Source organism: Salvelinus namaycush, chromosome 21 (genome assembly GCF_016432855.1).
Source record: "Salvelinus namaycush isolate Seneca chromosome 21, SaNama_1.0, whole genome shotgun sequence".
Lineage (NCBI taxonomy): Eukaryota > Metazoa > Chordata > Actinopteri > Salmoniformes > Salmonidae > Salvelinus > Salvelinus namaycush.
In genome coordinates this window covers 16,256,636-16,282,682 of record NC_052327.1, presented here as the reverse complement: position 1 = coordinate 16,282,682, position 26,047 = coordinate 16,256,636, and the positions used below count along the sequence as shown (strand labels likewise).

At 40.8% G+C, this 26,047-nt stretch overlaps 1 protein-coding gene across 2 annotated transcripts in view; it reads right to left on the bottom strand.

Moving 5' to 3' along the window:
- The window catches only part of LOC120066627 (calcium-dependent secretion activator 2-like), a 248,890-nt gene that overhangs the window by 110,850 nt on the left and 111,993 nt on the right, over positions 1-26,047 (bottom strand). For both annotated transcript variants that reach the window (XM_039018054.1, XM_039018056.1), the window contains exons 7-8: positions 19,819-19,930; positions 15,703-15,842 (exon numbers count right to left, since the gene is read on the bottom strand). In XM_039018054.1, coding sequence (XP_038873982.1) covers positions 15,703-15,842; positions 19,819-19,930 — 252 coding nt within the window. The remainder of the gene's footprint in view (positions 1-15,702; positions 15,843-19,818; positions 19,931-26,047) is intronic.

Below are 26,047 nucleotides of genomic sequence, written 5' to 3'. Positions count from 1 at the left end.
CAAAAATGTATGCAGAAAAATGTATCCATGCTTTTGTTACTTCTAGGTTAGACTACTGCAATGCTCTACTTTCCGGCTACCCGGATAAAGCACTAAATAAACTTCAGTTAGTGATAAATACGGCTGCTAGAATCCTGACTAGAACCAAAACATTTGATCATATTACTCCAGTGTTAGCCTCCCTACACTGGCTTCCTGTTAAGGCAAGGGCTGATTTCAAGGTTTTACTGCTAACCTACAAAGCATTACATGGGCTTGCTCCTACCTATCTTTCCGATTTGGTCCTGCCGTACATACCTACATGTACGCTATGGTCACAAGACGCAGGCCTCCTAATTGTCCCTAGAATTTCTAAGCAAACAGCAGGGCTTTCTCCTATAGAGCTCCATTTTTATGGAATGGTCTGCCTACCCATGTGAGAGACGCAGACTCAGTCTCAACCTTTAAGTCTTTGTTGAAGACTCATCTCTTCAGTAGGTCATATGATTGAGTGTAGTCTGGCCCAGGAGTGTGAAGGTGAACGGAAAGGCACTGGAGCAACGAACCGCCCTTGCTGTCTCTGCCTAGCCGGTTCCCATCTCTCCACTGGGATTCTCTGCCTCTAACCATATTACAGGGGCTGAGTCACTGGCTTACTGGTGCTCTTCCATGCCGTCCTTAGGAGGGGAGCGTCACTTGAGTGGGTTGAGTCACTGACGTGGTCTTCCTGTCTGGGTTTGCGCCCCCCCTTGGGTTGTGCCGTGGCGGAGATCTTTGTGGGCTATACTCGGCCTTGTCTCAGGATGGTAAGTTGGTGGTTGAAGACATCCCTCTAGTGGTGTGGGGGCTGTGCTTTGGCAAAGTGGGTGGGGTTATATCCTGCCTGTTTGGCCCTGTCCAGGGGTATCATCGGATGGGGCCACAGTGTCTCCTGACCCCTCCTGTCTCAGCCTCCAGTATTTATGCTGCAGTAGTTTATGTGTCAGGGGGCTAGGGTCAGTCTGTTATATCTGGAGTATTTCTCCTGTCTTATCCGGTGTCCTGTGTGAATTTAAGTATGCACTCTCTAATGCTCTCTCTCTCGGAGGACCTGAGCCCTAGGACCATGCCTCAGGACTACCTGGCATGATGACTCCTTGTTGTCCCCAGTCCACCTGGCCGTGCTGCTGCTCCAGTTTCAACTGTTCTGCCTGCGGCTATGGAACTCTGACCTGTTCACTGTCATTACTATAATTTGACCATGCTGGTCATTTATGAACATTTGAACATCTTGGTCATGTTCTGTTATAATCTCCACCCGGCACAGCCAGAGGAGGACTGGCCACCCCTCATAGCCTGGTTCCTCTCTAGGTTTCTTCCTAGGTTTTGGCCTTTCTAGGGAGTTTTTCCTAGCCACCGTGCTCCTACACCTGCATTGCTTGCTGTTTTGGGGTTTTAGGCTGGGTTTCTGTACAGCACTTTGATATATCAGCTGATGTAAGAAGGGCTATATAAATAAATTTGGTTTTGATTTTGAAATGCCTTATTTATTCTACACATCAATATACCAACATGTATGTTGACATCATGCATGGTTACCAATGCCATGTAGCAGCTGGTTGAAACATTTTAAACAATTAAGGCATTCTTCTATGGGACAGATCAAAGTTTACTGGTGGAGGGGTGGTCCAAAATAGGGGATGGTTGTCAAACATATTTTTTTGCTTTGGGGAGAGTTGCGTTTTTTAAAATTATGGGTACAGGGGAGGGTAGTGCATTTTTTTCACTGGTTTACATTTGCTATTCTGCTTGTATTTTCCCTATAAACAATGCTTGACTTACTTTTGATATTACCCTGATAAAGTTTAGAAATGTTGGTGAAGGTTTGGTATGGTGTGGCTATTATTAAGCTTCAGCTACTGCAGGCCTCTGACATGAAGGCAGAAGGTGCTCCAACTGACTCCAACAGTTGAACTTGATATGTGTTATTTCATAGTTTTGATATCTTCACTATTATTCTACAATGTAGAAAATAATCAAAATAAAGAAAGACCCTTGAATGAGTAGGTGTTCTAAAAACTTTTGACCGGTTGTGTGTGTGTGTGTGTGTGTGTGTGTGTGTGTGTATATATATATATATATATATATATATATATATATATATATATATATATATATATATATATATATATATATATATATATATATATATATATATATATATATATATATACACACACACATATATACACACACACACACACACACACATACACACACACACACACACACACACACACACACACACACACACACAACTGACTGTGCAAAGGTTTTAGGCAGGTGTGAAAAAATGCTGTAAAGTAAGAATGCTTTCAAAAATAGACATGTTAATAGATGATGTTTATCAATTAACTAAATGCAAAGTGAGTGAACAGAAGAAAAATCTAAATCAACTCCATATTTGGTGTGACCAGCTTTTGCCTTCAAAACAGAATCAATTCTTCTAGGTACACTTGCACAAAGTCAGGGATTTTGTAGGTATATAGTCAGGTATACGATTAAACAATTACATTAAACAGGTGCTAATGATCATCAATGAAATATGTAGGTTGAAACACAATCATTAACTGAAACAGAAACAACAGTGTAGGAGGAATAAAACTGGGTGAGGAACAGCCAAACGCCGTTAACAAGGTGAGGTTGCTGAAGACAGTTTCCTGTCAAAAGCCATACACCATGACAAGACTGAGCACAGCAACAAGACACAAGGTAGTTATACTGCATCAGCAAGGTCTCTCCCAGGCAGAATTTAAGGCAGACAGGGGTTTCCAGATGTGCTGTCTAAGCTCTTTTGAAGAAGCACAAAGAAACGGGCAACGTTGAGGACCGTAGACACAGTGGTCGACCTAGGAAACTTACTGCAGCAGATGAAAGACAGATCATGCTTACTTCCCTTCATAATCGGAAGATGTCCAGTAGTGCCATCAGCTCAGAATTGGCAGAAAACAGTGGGACCCTGGTACACCCATCTACTGTCCGGAGGTCTGGTCAGAAGTGGCCTTCATCGAAGACTTGCGGCCAAAAAGCAATGCCTCCGACGTGGACACAAGGCCAAGCGACTTAACTATGCACGAAAACACAGGAACTGGGGAGTAGAAAAATGGCAGCAGGTGCTCTGGACTGATGAGTCAAAATTTGAAATATTTGGCTGTAGCAGAAGGGAGTTTGTTTGCCGAAGGGCTGGAGAGCGGTACACGAATGAGTGTCTGCAGGCAACAGTGAAGCATGGTGGAGGTTCCTTGCAAGTTTGGGGCTGAATTTCTGCAAATGGAGTTGGGGATTTGGTCAGAATGAATGGTCTCCTCAATGCTGAGAAGTACAGCCAGATACTTATCCATCCTGCAATACCATCAGGGAGGCATCTGATTGGCCCCAAATTTATTCTGCAGCATGACAACGACCCCAAACATACAACGAAAGTCATTAATAACTATCTTCAGCGTAAAGAAGAACAAGGAGTCCTGGAAGTGATGGTATGGCCCCCACAGAGCCCTGATCTCAACATCATCGAGTCTGTCTGGGATTACATGAAGAGAGAGAAGCACCTGAGGCTGCCTAAATCCACATAAGAACTGTGGTTAGTTCTCCAAGATGTTTGGGCCAACCTACCTGCCGAGTTCCTTCAAAAACTGTGTGCAGTGAACCTGGAAGAATTGATGCTGTTTTGGAGGCAAAGAGTGGTCACACCAAATATTGATTTAATGTAGATTTTTCTTCTGTTCACTCACTTTATATTTATCAATTAGCAAAATGCAAACTATGAACATGTCTATTTTTGAAAGCATTCTTACTTTACAGCATTTTTCACACCTGCCTAAAACTTTTGCACAGTACTGTATATAATTAGTTTGATTTATTTTGATATTAATATCATTCAGTGGACACCTAAGCCTATCAGCCTATGCATGCAACGCCCTGATACATTTAGTGCTCAAATCTCTGCGGTTGACAATTATTGTTTTAAGAAAGTAGCCAAACCCCTCCCCTCCATCCCACAATGACTGCCTCGCCTGGTTCACTAACTACTTCTCAGATAGAGTTCAGTGTGTCAAATCGGAGGGCCTGTTGTCCGGACCTCTGGCAGTGTCTATGGGGGTGCCACAAGGTTCAATTCTCGGGCCGATTCTCTTCTCTGTATATATCAATGTCGTCGCTCTTGCTGCGGGTGATTCTTTGATCCACCTCTACGCAGACGACACCATTCTGTATACATCTGGCCCTTCTTAGGACACTGTGTTAACTTCTTTGGTATAGGGGGCAGCATTTTCACTTTTGGATGAATTTCGTGCCCATAGGGAACTGCCTCCTACTCTGTCCCACATGCTAATATATGCATATTATGAAGTTTATGAAGTCTCTGAAGTTTCTAAAACTGTTTGAATGATGTCTGTGAGTATAACAGAACTCATATGGCAGGCAAAAACCTGAGAAAAAATCCAAACAGGAAGTGAAAAATCTGAGAGTGGTCGTTGTTAAAGTCATCGCCTATTCAATTCCCTGTAATATATGGATCTGTTTGCACTTCATAGGCCTTCCACTAGATGTCAACAGTCAGTAGAACCTGGAATGAAGCTTATGCTGTGTTGTGGGACCGGATGGGAGGGGAATGAGTCAGTGGTCTGGCAGATTGCCAGTTCTTGGTCGCGCGCTTTCCTCATTATATTGTCTTGCGTTCCATTACTTATAGAGACTGAAAAGAATTCTCCGGTTGGAACCTTATTGGATATAAATGATAATAACATCCTGAAGATTGATTCCCTACTTACTTTGACCAGTTTATTCGACCTGGAATATAACTTTTTGAAGTTTTCGTCCGACGTTTGCCTGCATCTGCGCGAGCGTTTGGACACGTGCACTACACATGCTAGTAAAATTAGCTAATTGGACATACGTAATGGACATTATCGAACAAAACAACAATTTATTGTGGAACTAGGATTCCTGGCACTGCATTCTGATGAAGATAATCAAAGGTAAGGGAATATTTATGATGTAATTTCGTATTTCTGTTGACTCCAACATGGCGGAGAAATGTTGTTACTATCTGAGCGCCGTCTCAGATTATTGCATGGTGTGCTTTTTACGTAAAGTTTTTTTTTAAATCTGACACAGCCGTTGCATTAGGAACAAGTGTATCTTTAATTATATGTAAAACATGTATCTTTCATCAAAGTTTATGATGAGTATTTCTGTTATTTGACGTGGCTCTCTATAATTACTCCGGATATTTTGGAGGCATTTCTGAACATGGCGCCAATGTAAACCGAGATTTGTGGATATAAAATATGCACATTATCGAACTAAACATAAATGTATTGTGTAACATGATGTCATATATGAGTGTCATCTGATGAAGATTTTCAAAGGTTAGTGATGAATTTTATCTCTATTTCTGTTTTTTTTTACTACTATCTTTTGCTGGGAAAATGGCTATGTTTTTCTGTGGCTATGTACTGAGCTAACAATTGTTTGGTGTGCTTTCCCCATAAATCCTTTTTGAAATCAGACATGTTGGCTGGATTCACAACATGTGTAGCTTTAATTTGGTGTCTTTCATGTGTGAATTCATGAAAGATAGATTTTTATAGTAATATATTTGAATTTGGCGCGCTACATTTTTTTCTGGATTTTGGCCAAGTGGGACGCTATCGTCCCACCTATCCTAGAGGGATAGAGAGATACAAACCTCCAGACGAGCTTCAACGCCATACAACACTCCTTCAGTGGCCTTCAACTGCTCTTAAATGCTAGTAAAACTAAATGCATGCTCTTAAACCGATCGCTGCCCCGCACCCACCCGCCCGACAACTATAAATACCTAGGTCTCTGGCTAGACTGTAAACTCTCCTTCCAGACTCACAATAAGCATCTCCAATCCAAAGTTAGATCTAGAATCGGCCTCCTTCACTCATGCTGCCAAACTTACCCTCGTAAAACTGACTATCCTACCGATCCTTGACTTCGGCAATGCCATTTACAAATTAGCCTCCAACACTCCTCCACAAAATGGATGCAGTCTATCACAGTGCCATCTGTTTTGTCACCAAAGCCACATATACCACCCACCACTGAGACCTGTATGCTCTCGTTGGCTGATCCTCGCTACATATTCATCGCCAAACCCACTGGCTCCAGGTTATCTATAAGCCTTTGCTAGGTATAGCTTCGCCTTATCTCAGCTCACTGGTCACCATAGCAACACCCATCCATAGCACACGCTCCAGCAGGTATATTTCACTGGTCATCCCCAAAGCCATCTCCTCTTTGGCCGCCTTTCCTTCCAGTTCTCTGCTGCCAATGACTGGACTGAATTGCAAAAATCCCTGAAGTTGGAGACTTATATCTCCCTCACTAACTTTAAGTGTCATCTATCAGAGCAGCTTACCAATCGCTGCAGCTGTACACAGCCCATCTGTAAATAGCCCATCCAACCAACTACCTACCTCATCCGCATATTTGTTTTTCTGCTCTTTTGCACACCAGTATTTCTACTTGCACATCCTCATCTGCACATATTTCACTCCAGTGTAAATTTCTAAATTGTAATTACTTCGCCACTGTTGGCCTATTTATTGCCTTACCTCCTTACTTCATTTGCACACAACGTGTACAGTTTTTCTATTGTGTTATTGACTGTACGTTTGTTTATCCCATGTGTAAATCTGTGTTGTTCGTTTTGTCGCACTGCTTTGCTTTATCTTGGCCAGGTTGCAGTTGTAAATGAGAACTTGTTCTCAACTGGCCTACCTGGTTAAATAAAGGTGAAATAAAAAATGAAAATAGGCTATAAAGTTTTGCATATTCTACACATCGAAACACAAGGTGTTTTTGTCATTTGTTATAGGCTGTTTTTAAGGACACATAAAATGTCCAATATCCCTTGTTTATTGATGGCGCTGGCTGCTCCATGTTGGATCTGAATGCATATGGATGTCCGTGAAATTTCTCAAATGTCCCGTAAATTAAAATCTTCACTGTCATGTTGTCCAGCGCCAAATTCTACTGAAGGAAACTCTGAAATTGTATATTGTTTTTAATTAAGATTTTTGAATATTCACACAAAAATCTGTCGTCAATTCAATGGAAACCTAGCTACAGACACCATAAAGTCTCAAGTGCGCTTGTCCAGTGTCACTTTGATTATGCCTGTACATCATGGTTCACCAGCAGCCCCAGGCATCTAAAGAATAAGCTACCAGCCAAACAAGCTTGTAAGAATTGTACTTAAACTTCCCTCTCATACTCATCTGGAGGTTGAGCATTTTTCCATCTCCATCTCTGTAATGTGTCTTTATTTATGTAATCGTATGTGTTTTATGTCAAATAAAATAGGGACCACGATGGACATAAGTCCCCGACTTTATTGTGCAATCCCCATCCCTTTAAAAAATCTTTGTGTATATATGTATTTTATTTACCGACAAATAAAAATCTAGCAACCAATCAATCAATCCAAACTGTGCAGTGGCCAATTGATGACGGGAAAGAGACATCTGTTTCAAAACACCAAAAAGTGTGTCATACTAGACATAGTTTATTTATTGTCGTGTTGGAAACGCAAACCATGATATTGAAGTGCCTGAAGTCAGAATGCATTGATTATTGGTAGTGTGGTGCATCGGTACAGAAACCTGTTGGTGGAAAATGACTGACTTTATTCTCCCCATGGGGAAATGTTGTTGTAGTGTCATGTACACGTTTAAAGTGGCGTTTAAATACAAAACAATAGAACTTTCATAACAGTTACATACCAATAAAACATTTTTCTTTTAAATGAAAGAAAAAAAGACTAGCCTGCTGGCCTTACTGAGTCGATAGGAACATTAGCCCAAGCTATTTAGGAGGGATATCACACCTGGCACAAATTATTGTCTAGTTCTGTTTTTCCTGCTGAGGGGTGCCCTATACCTGCGCCCAGAGGGGAGTAGTTCAAAGTCCAGGTACAGAGGGTGGCTTGGGTCTAAAATTATTTTGTGAGCTTTGCGGAGTGCCCTGACCTTAAAGATCTCATTCAGGCCTGTCTGTTTGACTCCAAGTACCTTGCTTGCTGTGGTGATAATCCTTCTCAGCATATTTCTCTGGCTGACAGTGGCATTGCCAAACCAACAAACAATACAAAAAGTTAAAATACTCAATGAAAGATTTGTAAAACAGAGTCAGTAGTACAGTCTACATTAAAAGATCCCAGCTTTTTGAGAAAGCAGTCTCTGTTGGCTCTTTTTGTAGATCAGGTCTGTACATTTACTCCACTGAAGCTTATTGTCCAAGAGGACACCCAGGTATTTGTATTCCTCTACAATCTCTATATTCTGACCTCTGATAGATGTTGCAGAGGTAGGTGTTGTACACTTCCTGTAGTCTATGCACATCTCTTTGGTCTTGTTGATATTGAGGACCAAGTGTGATTCCTCACACCACTCTACAAAGTCATCTTGGACCGGGCCATGATGTTCCTCATCATCATGCAACAGGCTGATCAAGGCAATGTCATCAGTGAACTTAATGAGGTGTCTGTCAGGATGGGAACTAGGACACCTATTAGTGTTTATTATTACTATTACTATTATTATTATATACAGTACCAGTCAAAAGTTTGGACACACCTACTCAATCAAGGGTTTTTCATTATTTTTACTATTTTCTACATTGTGGAATAATAGTGAAGACATCAAAACTATGAATAAGATATGGAATCATGTAGTAACCAAAAATATTGTTAAACATATAAAAACATATTTCATATTTGAGATTCTTCAAAGTAGCCACCCTTTGCCTTGATGACAGCTTTGCACACTCTTCGCATTCTCTCAACCAGCTTCACCTGGAATGCTTTTCCAACAGTCTTGAATGAGTTCCCACATTTTGCTGAGCATGTGTTGGCTGCTTTTCCTTCCCTCTGTGGTCCAACTCATCCCAAAATATCGCAAATTGAGTCGGTTGATTGTGGAGGCCATGTCATCTGATGCTGCACTCCATCCCTCTCCTTATCGGTCAAATAGCCCTTACACAGCCTTGAGGTGCGTTTTGGGTCATTGTCCCATTGAAAAACAAATGATAGTCCCACTAAGCGCAAACCAGATGGGATGGCATATTGATACAGAATGATGTGGTAGCCATGCTGGTTAAGTGTGCCTTGAATTCTAAATAAATCACTGACATTGTCACCAGCAACACACCCCCACACCTCCTCCTCTTTGCTTCATGGTGAGAACCACACATGCGGATATAATCCGCCCAAGCAAGTCTCTTCTTATTATTGGTGTCCATTAGTAATGGTTTCTTTGCAGCAATTCAACCACGTAGACCTGATTCACGCAGTCCCCTCTGAAAAGTTGAAGTGGAGATGTGTCTGTTACTTGAACTCTGTTACTATCCTTTGCAGCAGAGGTAACTCTGGGTCTTCCTTTCCTGTGGCGGTCCTTATGAGAGTCAGTTTCATCATAGTGCTTGATGGTTTTTGCGACTGCACTTGACCAACCTTAAAGGTTCTTGAAATGTTCCGTATTGACTGACCTTAAGTCTTTTACCAAATAGGGCTATTTTCTGTATACCATCCCTACCTTGTCACAACACAACTGATTGGCTCAAACGCATTAAGAAGGAAAGAAATTCCACAAATTCACTTTTAACAAGGAACACCTGTTAATTGAAATCCATTACAGGTGACTACCTCATGAAGCTGGTTGAGAGAATGCCAAGAGTGTGCAAAGCTGGGCAAAGGGTGGCTACTTTTCAAGGCAAAGGGTGGCTACTTTGAAGAATCTCAAATATAGAAAATATATTGATTTGTTTAACACCTTTTGGGGTAATACATGATTCCATATGTGTTATTTCATAGTTTTGATGTCTTCACTATTATTCTACAATGTAGAAAATAGTAAAAAATAAAAAAAATAAAAAAAATGGAATGAGTAGGTGTGTCCAAACTTTGACTGGTACTATATTTTATATATTTATAAATATGGCATCAAAAATGTTGGGAATATGATTTCCCCCTAGCTGATCATTGTCTGCTCTGATTGTTGTGTAATGAAACAGGCAGGGAGACTGAGCTCGTCCGTGGTGGTCGGTGAACCCTCAACCTTGTGGCCTGTAGCCTTGCGTGGCATCGACTGTGCCACAAAAGCATGCTGAAGTGGCAAAGTCGATATACACATTTAGAAACACAGGGTCGCTACAGTTATTGTTATTTGTGGTCGTAAACATTATCTGAGTTAATTCTATGAGGGGGGAGGTTGTTCGATATATTTTACAGTACAAGGGGAGGGTCATGTGAAAATATTATTAACGTTGGGGAGGGGGGCGCATTTTTTTTTTATAACACTTTGAGATGGACCAGCCCCACCCCCCACTGAATTTCGATCTGTCCCTAAAACTATTTTAAATAATTACAGTGGTCTCTAAATATTCTAAGGATATGTGGGTTGTCTATAATTCCCTCAATGTTTCAAATATCAGAAACAAATACATTTATTTTTACAATGAAAAATACTGTTTGACATCTGAGATATAATCAAACAAATATTTGAAATGGTATTTGTATTCTTTGCATTAATAAGTGTCCGATTTGTCAAATGAATGAGACTTCATGTTTTATGTCTTGGTTGAATGGCTTTGAATTTCTTTGAATTAAATTATACTTCCTTCAATTCAAATTCTGCTTCCTGTGGGGTGTGGCCAACTCTCTCTCGCTAATGTTGGTGTCAGATTGCAGTCTTTCAGTCTGAGGGTGGGTTCTGGCTCAGTTCTCCCAGTGTCTCTTCTCTCTCTCCCCCTCTCTTTAACTCACTCCCTCGCACTTCCCCCTTCTCCCCTTTTTCTGGTAGGTTGGAGGTGGTGGCAGATTGCAGTCTTTGGGAGAGCTGAGACAGAGCTCCATCTTCTCTTCTCTGTCTCTTCAGCTCCCATCAACAGATGGCTGCTTTTAATGGTGACGCACTCAACCTGAAAATCCAACCTCTCCATCTCTCTGTATGTCTGTCAGTCTGTCTCACTTTCTCCCCCTCCTCTCAGTCTCTCTCCCCCTTTGCTCGCTTTCTTTCTTATTTCCTAGAATGGACAAACCTCAGGTGTGCCTAGTGTGTTTATGTGTGCGTGCGTGTGCGCGCGCGCGCGTGTGTGTGTGTGTATGCCTTGGTGTCCTCCTTGACACTCCAAGGGTCAGCTGAGATCGTAATAAACTTTTGAAGGCACTAGCCAATTAGGGGGAGCCACTTACCAACCAGATAGACTGACACACACACACTTGCAAGAGTGTGCATGCGCAAATGCGAACACATACTTCACTCAGCACCCCGATTCTCTTCCTTAATTAGCAGAGCCATAGTTATGAGGTGATCTCACAATGCTGCCCACCAGGGAGGTGGGGACACTGTTGTAGACCTCAGCCAATCCTCCCAGGGGAATTGCACGAGAGGTCTTCACAGGTTTAAAAAGATGGACCTGGGGCTTTCCTACCGGGATCCGATATACATAAAACCTGTTTTTATTATATCGAGTCCTTCCAAATGGACCCGAGGACAACTAGACCAGTTCCGTACAGACCTGGGCGGATACAGACCCAATCCGAGTGAGGGAAGCAGAAGAAAATATATGTTTTAAGCTACTTTATTAACCGGAGCTGATAAATGGAGAGGTGCCACTCTAGTCAGTGGGGGACGGGCTGTAATGTGATCTAGGGAGCAGCAATGTTGCCATGTTTGCGGTTTTCGAGCTGAATTGGGCCACTTTGAAAACGATGTCGCGGGTGAAAATGTATTGGTTGCGGGTTTTTGGCCTATTTCTAAGTTGCACCGCGGCCGCCATGGCATTTCTCTTAAAAAAGATATATTTCACTGTGACCTGCTGCTGACTGTCAGGCAGTGAGGCAGGCTGTTGCTGAGTGAGGAGGAGTGTGTGTGTGTGTTGAGAGAGCACAATAGTTATTGGCTGAGTCACGTGAGTGAGAGGAGACAGAGCAGCACGCATGTTGTGGTAACTTTTTACCAGTTGTAGGTAGGCAATTTAGATTGTGAAGACACCTATTTTCAACCCTTTTTCCATAAAACATTAATACGCTAGAACTGATGCACATCAATAAATAATGCGGACAATGCACTGGAAAACGACTTTGGGCGCACTAGAGCGTACTACATAAATACGCTCGGAGGTGGTTTAAACTGCATTCTAATTGCTTATAGTAAACGGTATCAAGCGAAGTGCTTTATGCGTGCTCAGTTCTTGGGTCTGGAGTAGACATTTGAAATGGAAGTTATGGAACTCCCTCGCGTGGTTCTTTGAAACTGACATTAGGCTAAATGTGGAGAGTAATACATTTGCATCTGTTGGCCATCAAGTAGTTTATTAATTGATATGCCATTGCAGGCTACCATTTGATACAATACATATGTTGAAATGACGATATCACTGGACTGATTGCAAATCAATTTGTGCCACTTGTGTAGCCTACCTGGAGCTAGCAAACCAATTTAATAAATAACCTATAACTTCAGTTTATAGTTGTTGTAGCCTTGTGTTATTATGAACGCATTAGATTGACGGTAACAGTAGTCAGATTAGGCTACAGGTAAAACTAATTCTAAAAAATAAACACTGACTGTTGTTGACAAGCATATTCAATTCATATACATATTATTAATATTTAATTCAGTGATTGAAATTATGACCACATCCTCAGTAGCCTATTCCAGCGGGCTAATGGGAAACACAAGCACTTCTTATTGCGAAATCACCTCGCTCATGTTGAATAAATTAGTCTGTTCATTTGAACTAAGCAAGCTGCTAAATTGTTCTGTTTACATCTAGCCTACATCTTGTCTAGGCTACTGTAGACTATATTAAATGAGATGTTGACCTATCAGGGGCTATAGGCTACCTGCCTTTATCCAAGAAAACTATGGCAAATTTTATTAGAATCATAAACCCAGATTTTTGACAGTAGCCTATGTCTATTGAAAAGACAAGTCAATCTCGCAAATGGGCAATTTATCACGGTTTGTAGTCTTAACATCTGGCACATAATAACAGCACAATTACCAGAAAATGGCCTAACAGTGTTTTTTATGTTCATCCAAGTGTTTCTTGCTCAGAGTTTGAGGTCCTCTGTCCAACTTTTATCACTCAAACTCTGCTGTCAGATTTATCTATAGTTATGCACATGCACAAAGTGGATTTATTTACAATTATAAACTGGTTGGGTCGAGCCCTGAATGCTGATTGGCTGACAGCCGGGGTATATCAGACTGCATACCACAGGTATGACAAAACATTTACTTGTACTGCTCTAATTATGTTGGTAACCAGTTTATAATAGCAATAAGGCACCTCTGGGGTTTGTGGTATATGGCCAATATACCACGGCTAAGGGCTGTGTCCAGGCACTCCGCAATGCGTCGTGTGCATAAGAACAGCCCTTAGCCGTGGTATATTGGCGATATACCACACCTCCTCAGGCCTTATTGCTTAATTATAAACCTGGTTCGAACCCAGAATGCTGATTGGCTGAAAGCCGTGGTATATCAGACCATATACCATGGATATGACAAAACATAACTTTTTACTGTTCTAATTACGTTGGTAATCAGTTTATAATAGCAATAACGCCCCCTGGGGGTTTGTGGTATATGGCCAATATACCACGGCTAACAGCTGTATTCAGGCACTCTGCTTTGCGTCGTGCAGAGAACATCCCTTAGCCGTGGTATATTGGCCATATACCATAACCTGTGCCTTATTGCTTAATCATAGGAGTCAAGCGAGTTAAATCGACATCCATTGATGGAACATGATATGGTGAATTTAATAAGGGCAAATGATCTTTTCTCTTGCCACATATTCAAAATGTCCTTTATTATGTAATATCATATCTAGCAAGAATTATTATTTTGAGGAAACCCGAATTTAGCTTCTAATGTCGTTACAAGTTACTATGAGTATGGATATGGAAACTCCTCTCTTTTGGTCATTGTAGCCTATCCTTCTCCTTTACCTTTTAATTCCATCATTTTAATTTCACCATCCATTGATTAGATATATCCTAATTTTTGCCACACACGGACGCTCTATGACTGTAGCCTATTGTCGATTTGATAACTTATGATTGGCCAACAACAACAAGCTACATTCGCCACTCTCGTGAAAAGTACGAGAAATCTCTCTCTCTCTCTTTACTGCATCAGTCGTGTTTGGATCTGTAGGGACTTTCCAGACAAGTCATTTAAAATTACACATACCCCAGACCTGTGACAATCATATCAGAACCGACCCAGACCTGTGACATTATTTACAATTCTGGATCCAGACCCACTCGGGTATTCGGGTACAGGTGGATCCGTGAAGACCTCTACCTTGCACTGACATTGGAGTGCCATGATCCACCAAAGTATAGTACATGGATAATTTCAGAAGTCTGTTGGTTTTCTATCTGTTCAGAAGAAATGTAGGCAATGCAAAGTCAAAAAGTCAACTTGTTACTTTGCAGTCCATGGTGCATGAACTGAAGAACAAACTGGAATTTGATTTTTTTTCACTGAAAAGTAGAAGGATTGGTTCAATTAGGCTTAGATTGAGTATCCCTAGACATTTTCTAGCCAGATAAGGCCAGTCTTGCTATTCCACTGATTTGACTGATGGCATGAATGTCATTGGGTTTAAAAATGGAGCTGGGCTGCCCTCTGTTGGAGTGAAGGAAGCCCAACATGAAATACATTCAATATCATCAAAATGTACCTGAAATAATGCATTCCAATCAAATAGACAAGGCAGAATGACTTGAACACACACATACTTCTCATATAAAAAAAGTTCTGTCCGCATACGGACAGACAGAAGTTACCCGTGCCTCTGCTCCTTAGCTCATCATCTCCCTCTCTTCCCCTTTCTTTCTCTCCATCACCTCTATCAGCCACCACTAGGGGGTGCTGCTATCCTTTCTTTGCCTTGTAATGACAGTTTCTATTACAGCCTAACCCTTAAACGTTAGTCACTTTGCTGTTTTTCATTATATCTCCATACAAAACATACATATCCCATACAAATAAATCCTAGTAAACTCTAGGGTCCTATAAAATTATTTATAGTGTGACCTAAGCTTGCCTGCTCTTCCTGACCTCCACTGTCACCTAACATCATACCAACTGGGTAGTGTATTTCATACCCTCAGTATGACTGGGTAGTGTAGTTCATACCCTCAGTATGTCTGGGTAGTGTAGTTCATACCCTCAGTATGACTGGGTAGTGTATTTCATACCCTCAGTATGACTGGGTAGTGTATTTCATACCCTCAGTATGACTGGGTAGTGTATTTCATACCCTCAGTATGACTGGGTAGTGTATTTCATACCCTCAGTATGACTGGGTAGTGTAGTTCATACCCTCAGTATGACTGGGTAGTGAAGTTCATACCCTCAGTATGACTGGGTAGTGAAGTTCATACCCTCAGTATGACTGGGTAGTGTAGTTCATACCCTCAGTATGACTGGGTAGTGTAGTTCATACCCTCAGTATGACTGGGTAGTGTAGTTCATACCCTCAGTATGACTGGGTAGTGTAGTTCATACCCCCAGTATGACTGTGTAGTGTAGTTCTTACCCTCAGTATGACTGGGTAGTGTAGTTCTTACCCTCAGTGTGACTGGGAAGTGTAGTTCTTACCCTCAGTATGACTGGGTAGTGTAGTTCTTACCCGCTGTGCTTCATGTTGGGGGGTTTGTCCATGCGGACAGCAAGTTGGATCTTTAGCTCTACGTCCTGACTGTTCTTGGACACCACCATCTTGTGGAGCTCAGCCTGCTTGGGTCCGTTGGTGGTGGGGTTCAGGATCACCTGGGAATGGGAGAGAGGGAAAGGAAAGGATGGGGTGACAAAGGGCGAGTGCACAGGAGAGATAATAAACTATTTTACAGAAGGTGAAGTAATGATGGCTTCTGGCTTCTCCACCACCAAAATATACAAACAGTCTCTCTCATCAGACAGTTAGTCAGTGACAGACAGACGTACACATCCTCATACTTTGTGACTTTGATGGGAACAGACAGGTGAAGGACATCACAAAACCATGGCTGTCTGGGGAAGACACAAACAAGTCAGACTTTCTTTTAATATCACAACCCCCTCTGTAGTTGCTCCATATTGTTATGGAAAAGGTTAGGTAGTTCAGACTAATTTTTCTCAAACCTTTCCTCGGGGACCCCCAGAAGTTTCACAATTTAGTTTTAGCCCTGAACTTGCTCACCTGATTCACCTAGTCAAGGACTTGATGATTAGTTGCCTTAGGGGTGCTAGTGGTGGAATAGTTCAAATACATGAAACAGTTGGAGATCTCCGAGGGGAGGTTTGAGAACCACTGGTTTAGACCGCTCACTACCACTACACCATCTCCCAGGAGGCATCACCCCCCCCCCCCCCAGGGGGCCGCAGCAACATATTTGCCCATTGTAGAAGTAGTCAGAATGTAACTCTTTGGACCTGAATGGCAAAACATTTAGGAGATCGAGGTGTGCTCACAGTTTACCCATTTTGCATACTCCATCCTACCATAAGACATCCATGTCTTCATCAATGGAAAGGGTAAACGGTTGAGTTTGATATAATTTAAAGGCTTACAAACAGGGTTGTGAAACTATTTTATAATTTCTTGAGATTTTCTTTTAACATTGAAATTTTGCTCAAAAACCTTTCATGTCAATTACCAAAAAATGTGATGGCGGGCATAACACAAACACCTCAGATGATGTAAAATAGGTTCTAAGCCTCAACATATGCACAAATACTGTATTTATAGATCATTTACGATAAAGGATAAACAATGGCAATAAAAATATATATATATTCAAGAAATTCTAAAGTAGTTTGAGAACACTGTATGCTTTTAAATGATATCAAACTCTACTGTTGATCTTTTCCACTGATAGATAAGTCTCATACTAGGGTGGGGTACGCAAAACGGGTCAACTTTAAGCATCTGTCTCCTAAATGTTTTGGCATTCGAATCCAAAGAGTAACTTTCTGACCACTTCTACCATGTATGGAAAGTTTTGTTCAAATCAAAAGGTCAAAAAGTGATTGAAATCAAATAGAACGACCCTGATCGGTTTCAGAACTGTATTCAGGTAGAGACTAAATCTGTGGCAATGAAATCCTCATCTGTATATAGACCCCATAGACATACTCACCATGCTTCAATTACTTTTAGAGACAAAGAGTGCTTTGAGTTGTTAGACACAAGTGTGTGTTTGTTTGTGCGTTTGTGTGTGTGAGAGAGAGAAATAGACAGAGAGAAAGAGGGGGGGGAGGGAGAGAGATAGAGAAGGAGGCAGAAACAGAGATTAGAGAGGGTGAGGAAAACGAGAGAGAAGGAGAAAAACAGGATTAATGGAGGGGGACAGACTTTTTAGAGCAATTACTTTTGACCAAAGAGAGAAGAAAATGGAGAATGAAAGAGGAAAAATGAAAGACAATAAGTTGGCAGAATGTGTGTGTATGCACGCTGTCACTTGTTTGTATTCCGCATGTGTGTGTGTACACAGTATGTTTGTTGCATGCGTGTGGCACACCCACTAACACTGACTGGGAGAGAGATCTTAGTGGTGCTCATTGTTTTGTTAGTGTCGCAGTGTTATCAGTGTCTCAAAGGGAGTCTCCATCTGTTTCTCAGAGAGAAGAAGAGGAAGAGATAGTGATGGGGAGAAGAGAGAGGGGGCTCTTCCGGTAGGATAACAGCTCCAGCTCTTGCACATTCTATACAATGCATGTCTCAAATATTTCAATGGCATCCATGTCATGGGAAAAACTAGTCTAGGTACATTACTGTTTGGCCTACATTGTTACATTGCCAAGCCAATGAATGATTGGGTCATTCTAATTGCTAGTATCTGATATAAATACTAACTGATATCAAGTGGCTGATATTGATAGTGAATTATATCAATCTTAATCTTGTCAATATAGGGGGTGCTGTTTCAACTTTGTAAAATATCGTTCTCAAATTAAACTGCCTCGTACTCAATTCTTGCTCATACAATATGCATATTATTATTACTATTGGATAGAAAACACTCTCTAGTTTCTAAAACCGTTTGAATTATTTCTCTGAGTGAAACAGAACTCATTCTGCAGCACTTTTCCTGTCAGGGAGTGAGATTTCAGAAATCGAGGTCCCTGTTCTGAGGTCAGTTTATAAGTCCCCATGTAAGCCATCGGGCTACATGCACTGCATACGTCTTCCTCTAGATGTCAGTAAGCGGGGAGAATTTGAATGGAGTGGATTGCGCAATCTGGGACCTTATATAAGACCGTGGAACGGAAGTACCGTCCTTTTCAACAGTGCGCCTGACGCAAGAAGACATCACAATGGCGTCCTGCAAACGCTTTCGTTTTAGTAGTTCTATATCTCCGGTCATGTTTTTATTCGTTATAGGTGTTAAAGACATCATAAGGTAGTTAATTTAAACCGACTTATAGCAGTTTATAGCAGTTTATTGCGATTTTCTGGGATTTCTTTGTCATGCGCTTTCACGAGTTGGACACCTCTCCAGTTGGTGGCTAACATTAGCGGCTATTTCGACCGGACAAGAGGACATCTTTCAACCCAAAGACGATTGTTCTGGAGAAAGGACACCTTGCCCAAGATTCTGATGGAAGCTCAGCTAATAGTAAGCAGTCTTTATGCTGTTAATTCGTACTTATGTTGACAAATGTTAAATAATAATTCCGCCATGAATTATGGGGCGGTCTCGCTTTAGCGCACGCTGTATTGCGCAGTAACGTTAATTTTAAAAATCTAACCCAGCGATTGCATTAAGAACTAATTTATCTTTCATTTGCTGTCCAACTTGTATTTTTTAGTCAAGTTTATGAATAGTTTTCGATTAGAATAGGTGCCTTTCCCAAGATTTCTCCTGACATTTTCTTTGCAGCTTGGCTACTTTTCTCATTGTATAACCACGATTTGTGCCGCTAAATATGCAAATTTTCGAACAAACTCTATATGCATTGTGTAATATGATGTTATAGGACTGTCATCTGAAGAATTCTGAGAAGGTTAGTGAAAAAATTAATATCTTTTGGTGGTTTATACGTAATCGCTATGTTTGGCTTGAATCAATGCTGTTGTGATGTTTGCTATTGTGGTATGCTAATATAACGCTATATTGTGTTTTCGCTGTAAAACACTTAGAAAATCTGAAATATTGTCTGGATTCACAAGATCTGTGTCTTTCAATTGCTGTACGCTGTGTATTTTTAAGAAATGTTTTATGATGAGTAATTAGGTAATACACGTTGCTCTCTGTAGTTATTCTAGTCGCTTTGGTGAGAGTTGTGATGGTGGCTGCAATGGTAAACTATGATTTATACCTGAAATATGCACATTTTTCTAACAAAACATATGCTATACAATAAATATGTTATCAGACTGTCATCTGATGAAGTTGTTTCTTGGTTAGTGGCTATTTATATCTTTATTTGGTCGAATTTGTGATAGCTACTGATGGAGTAAAAAAATGGTGGAGTAAAAAAAGTGGTGTCTTTTGCTAACGTGGTTAGCTAATAGATTTACATATTGTGTCTTCCCTGTAAAACATTTTAAAAATCAGAAATGATGGCTGGATTCACAAGATGTGTATCTTTCATCTGGTGTCTTGGACTTGTGATTTAATGATATTTAGATGCTAGTATTTACTTGTGACGCTATGCTAGGCTATGCTAGTCAGCTTTTTTACTGACGGGGGTGCTCCCGGATCCGGGATTGGGAGGAACTAGAAGTTAATAGGTTGATGTACAGTATGTACTGGTGTCTTACCCTCCCCAGCTCCTTGTCTTCAAGGGCCAGTACCCCCGTGCTCTCTGTAAACAGCTTCACTTTGACCATGGGTAACGGGTGCGTCGTAGTGAAGTCCCCCTGAGTGCCCCACCTGAAAGACACATAGGTTCCAACCCTCAGGATTAAACATCAAATCAAAGTGTATTTGTCACATGCACAGGATACAACAGGTGTAAACAGTACAGTGAAATGCTTACTTGCAAGCTCTTCCTCAACAATGCAGTGTTCAATATCAAAGTTAAGACATAGAGAATCCAGAATAGGATCTTAAAGCTAGAGTCCTTAAAGTCCTACTCCAGGCTCCTTTTCACTTCATTCATCACCTAATTTACTGAACAAAAGGCAGATAGGTGGTCCAGGTATCCTCATGACATGGCACAAGTACTTTTGTCCTCTATTGTTACCGCATGCAAGGAGGGAGTCCGATGACATCAGAGGGCACCATCAGATCAACTCCTTGAATGGTCTACTCCTTGAAGTTTGCAGTAGTCTAAAAAAACACAAATTTTCTCAAAACATATTTTTTACCCTTAATTGTGTTTACATTTCTGTATTTATACGTGAGCTATTGTTTATCTACAGGAAAAGTTCAAATAGATGGAGTGCGTCTTTAAATGAGACAATAACAAAGCGCCCCCCACCCCCGCCTCTGTTTTGGTAAAAAGCTGAGGGATGGGACTGGAGAAATGTAACCACTCTCAAATTCATAGACAGAGCCATGGATGCAAGGACTGACCATCCATGATATACAAATTATAGTTTTAACCATGTTTGGAGGTTATACAGTGTTTGTTCACATTTACATTGTTTACAAACATTGGAGTAAAACAAGCTTATATTCTGTTCTGATATGACAGTTAAACTAAGCTCATGAGGCATTTATAAGTTATATTCTTCAAGAATCAATGAGTATATATCATACATTTATAATCCAAAAAATAGACGTAGCAACTAAGGATTGTAGCTTTCAAAGAGCACAGAATCAATATTAGGTCGGGGAAACAAAATGAAAAACACACGAGAAATAAAACAAACAAGAATGTGCACTATATACAAGGTCAGTACCAGTTTAGGGCTGTTATGGTGACCATATTACCGCCACACTGGCGGCCAGGAGTTTCCCTGTACTTCGCTCCATACCATTACTTTTTATCCTGAAAAACTCCCCAGTACTTGCCAATGTGAAGCATACCCATACCATGATGCAGCCACCACATTACATAGAAAATAAGGAGGCAGTTACTTAGTGATATGTTGGACTTACCCCAAACAAAGGCTTTGTGTTTAGGTAAAAAAGTGCTTTTTGTTTGTTGCAGTATTACTTTAGTGCCTTTTTGCATACAAGATGCATATTTTGGAATATTGTTATTCTGTATATTTGTATTCCTCTTTTCACTCTGTCATTTAGATCATTATTCTTTAGTCAATAAAATGTTGTTGATCCATCCACAGTTTTCTCCCATCACAGCCATTGAATTCTGTAGCGGTTTAAAAAAAAATCACCAATGACCTCATGGTGACATCCCTGAGCAGTTGAATTCCTGTCCTGCAGCTCAGTTCAGAAGGACGCCTGTATCTTTGATGTGTCTGGGTGTTTTAATACATAATCCACAGCATAATTATTAACTTGACCATGCTTAAAGATATATTCAATGTCTGATTTATTATTGTTACCCATCTACCAATCACTGCCCTTCTTCATGAGGCTTTCAAAGAGCTCCATGGTCTTTGTAGTTGAATCTGTGCTTGAAATTCAATACTTGACTGAGGGACCTTACATGTGTTGTATGTATGGGGTACAAAGGAAGGGTTAGTCATTCAAAAATCATGTCAACCCCTATTATTTCACACAGAGTGAGTCCATGTCACTTATGTGATTTTTTTAAGTAAAATTTTACTCCTGAACTAATTTAGGCTTGCCTAAACAAAGGGGCTGAATACTTATGCAACAACTATATATTAGTTATGAATTTGTTATTTATCTTTAAAAAAAAAAAATATTCTTCCGCTTTGACACGAGTATATTGTGTAGATTGTTTAAAAAAATACATCATTTTAATCCCACTTTGTAACACAATAAAATGTGAAGAAATCCAAAGGGTCTGAATACTTTTACAAGGCACTGTAGATGGATATAACTCGTTTTAGTATAGACATTCCTATTGAGGGCTTTGTAGTATATTAATTTAACAATGTTTGTTATTGCCTTGGATTGAATAAAATGAAAATACATGTCCTAAGTTTGAAGACTTAACAATGTTTTAAAATAGTTTTTAGGGGGTGGGGTTGCAATTTGCAACACTTCTGTAAAATCACTCATATACAATTTCAATATATCTATGCCAATAACACATTGTGGGTAGAGGTCTTATTGGGGCCAAAAAGTTGGACCAGTCTCGAAATGGACCCAGGGCTTCCCCCCCCCCCCCCCCCCGGAGCCTAACCCAGATAATTACTGTAAAAATAATTGAGACCCAGTCTGAAAGGACCCGAGGACAACCAGACCCGTCCCCATATAGACCCGGTCTGGTCCAGACCAGGTCTGATCCGATCCGAGTGAGGGAAGCAGCAGAAAAGCATTTTTTTTTAGCTAGCTACATTATTAAGGCGGGGAAGGGGCCGTGCGGTGTGTGTGAGTGGCGCTAGGTGCAAGAAGCGGGCAGGAGAGAGAGAGGCAGCATAGGCTGCTCTTTACCCCATCCTACACAATTACAACAACAACTCAATTTAGAGTATTAAGTAAATCAAATCAAATTGTATTTGTCACAGTAGCAGCCTTCCTGTTGCTGTTGGCTCTTGGTCGTTGTAGCCTATCCTTCTCATTAAAGTCTTATTTTAATTCCATCTTCCATTGTTCTCCTAATTTGCACACATAGAACCAGAGGCTAGTGCCGCTTTGATGACTTGTAATTGGCTAACAACAACAAGCAACACGCACCACTCTCGCGAAATGTAATTAGATACTTTCTCTCTTTCTCTACTGCAGCAGTCACGTTCAGGTCTGTATAGGTCCTTACCGGCAAATCAGTTATAATTACACATCCTCGAGACAATCAGATCTGACCCAGATCCGAGAGTCACCTACAGAATTTCAGTTTTGGGTGGACCCGTGAAGACCTCTAGGTCTGTACTCTCCTGGAAGCTTCTGATTTGAGTTTAAGGTGGAGGATGAGCATGGTGGGTGGTTCATTTATCCCACTAGGCACAAACGGATTGTTGGAAACAATGGTTATTCATTGTCATTTCAACAAAATAAATGTATGTGATTATGTTAAATCAGTGTGGAAAACTGATAGGATTTGCAAAAAGTCATCAACGTAAAGGGATTTCGGGAATGTCTGTACTTTCTTCACCTAAATCCACCGTTACCCTAAAACCAATGAGATGGTTAAAATGTTTGTTGGTTTTACAATCAAATTGAATTAAAACTAGCATTGAACTGATGTCTGTGCCCAGTGGGATAACACCTGCATGACATGTCACAAGTGTGTGCTAGTATGTGTGTGTATTTATTATTTCCCAGTTGCCAAGACAACGTGTGGATTGCATTCAAAACTGTCTGTTCCTTTAAATTGCGAGAGACAAAAGAAATATGAACTAATTCACAGAGGAGGGTAAAGGAAAAGATCAGTTCAAACAAGAAGTGTCTATTGTTTGTCTCGTGTTATTTTATCACGGTACACAAAGAAAATGGACACTGGAGATAACCGTTAGCAGACTTTACCCAACACTGACCTGTCTTTGTTTGCCCCTCTTAGGAAAGTCAACAGTTAAGGATGTCATGTGAGGTAGGGAAGTTAACTATGTGTGGTGTATTTTCCAAAGATGGTTTCTGTCTTAGATACATTATCTGACAAGGTATAGAATAGCAACAAATACCTACCTGGCTGAAGCAAAACATTTACTTAATTTCTTCCTTGACAAGAGAGTGAGTATGTGGGAAGGAAGGTCTTTCCCATCTCTGCTGAAGGACAAGTATTGTCTGTCTATGCATAAAATACTTAGAAATGCACTGATTCATTCAGTCAAGTAACTACCCTCTAATCCAACTAAGATGCAAGACGATGACAATCATTGGTCTTGCAGTCAGCCTACACAAAGGCGTATAATGACTTCAAATTGAATGGAGCATCCAATGGTAAGGAAAAAGAACAGAAAATGTCACTTTTTAATTATTTTTTAATTTCACCTTTATTTATTTAACCAGGTAGGCCAGTTGAGAACAAGTTCTCATTTATAACTGCGACCTGGCCAAGATAAAGCAAAGCAGTGCGCCACAAACAACACAGTTACACGTGGGATAAACAAACGTACAGTCAATAACACAATATAAATATCTATATACAGTGTGTGCAAATGTAGTAAGATTAGGGAGGTAAGGCAAATAGGCCATAGTGGTAAAGAATTACAATTTAGCAATTAACACAGTGATAGATGTGCAGAAGATGAATGTGCAAGTAGAGATAATGGGGTGCAAAGGAGCAAAAAAAATAATAACAATAGGGGGATGAGGTAGTTGGGTGGGCTATTTACAGATGGGCTGTGTACAGGTGCAATGATCGGTAAGCTGCTCTGACAGCTGATGCTTAAAGTTATTGGAGGGAGATGTATAAGACTCCAGCTTCAGTGATTTTTGCAATTCGTTCCAGTCATTGGCAGCAGAGAACTGGAAGGAAAGGCAGCCAAAGGAGGAGTTGGCTTTGGGGATGACCAGTGAAATATACCTGCTGGAGCGCTTGCTACGGGTGGGTGCTGCTACGGTGACCAGTGAGCTGAGATAAGGGGCTAAACCTAGCAAAGACTTATTTATAGATGACCTGGATCCAGTGGGTTTGGCGATGAATATGAAGCGAGGGCCAGCCAACGAGAGCATACAGGTCGCAGTGGTGGGTAGTATATGGGGCTTTGGTGACACGGATGGCACTGTGATAGACTACATCCAATTTGCTGAGTAGAGTGTTGGAGGCTAATTTGTAAATAACATTCCGAAGTCAAGGATCGGTAGGATACTCAGTTTTACGAGGGTATGTTTGGCAGCATGCGTGAAGGATGCTTTGTTGCGAAATAGGAAGCCAATTCTAGATTTCATTTTGGATTGGAGATGCTTAATGTGAGTCTGGAATGAGAGTTTACAGTCTAACCAGACACCTAGGTATTTGTAGATGTACACATATTCTAAGTCAGAAGCGTCCAGAGTAGTGATGATAGTCGGGCGGGTGGGTGCGGACAGCGATCGGTTGAAGAGCATGCATTTAGTTTTACTTGCATTTAAGAGCAGTTGGAAGCCACGGAAGGAGTGTTATATGGCATTGAAGCTCTTCTGGAGGTTTGTTAACACAGTGTCCAAAGAAGGGCCAGAAGTATACAGAGAATCACCAGCAGCAAGCGCGTCAGTCATTACAGTCATTAACTTGTTATGCATAGGGGGCAGCCTTTTCACGTTTGGATGAAAAGCGTGCCAAGAGTAAACTGCCTGCTACTTAGGCACAGTTGCTAATATATGCATATTATTAGTAGTATTGGATAGAAAACACTCTGACGTTTCTAAAACTGTTTGAATGATGTCTGTGAGTATAACAGAACTCATATGACAGGCAAAAACCTGAGAAAAAAATCCAACCAGGAAGTGGGAAATCTGAGGTTGGTCATTTTTCAACTCATTCCCTATTAAAGATACAGTGGGATATGGGACATGTTGCACTTCCTAATGCTTCCACTAGATGTAACCAGTCTTTAGAACCTTGTCTGATGCTTCTGCTGTGAAGTGGGGCCAAATGAGAGGGGAATGAGTCAGAGGTCTGGCAGAATGCTTTGAGCTCGTGACGCTCGTTCACGTGAGAGCGAGCTCTGTTCCATAGCTTTTCTACAGACAAAGGAATTCTCCGGTTGGAACATTATTGACGATTTATGTTAAAAACATCCTAAAGATTGATTATTTTCTTCGTTTGACATGTTTCTACGGACTGTAATATGACTTTTCATCTGAACTTTTGCCTGGACCTGCACGGACAACAAGGAGGAATTTAGACATAAATGATGGACTTTATGGAACAAATCAAACATTTATTGTGGAACTGGGATTCCTGGGAGTGCATTCTGATGAAGAATATCAAAAGTTAGTGATTCATTTTATCAGTATTTCTGCTTTTTGTGACTCCTCTCTTTGCTTGGAATATCGCTGTATGCTTTCTGTGACTAGTTGCTGACC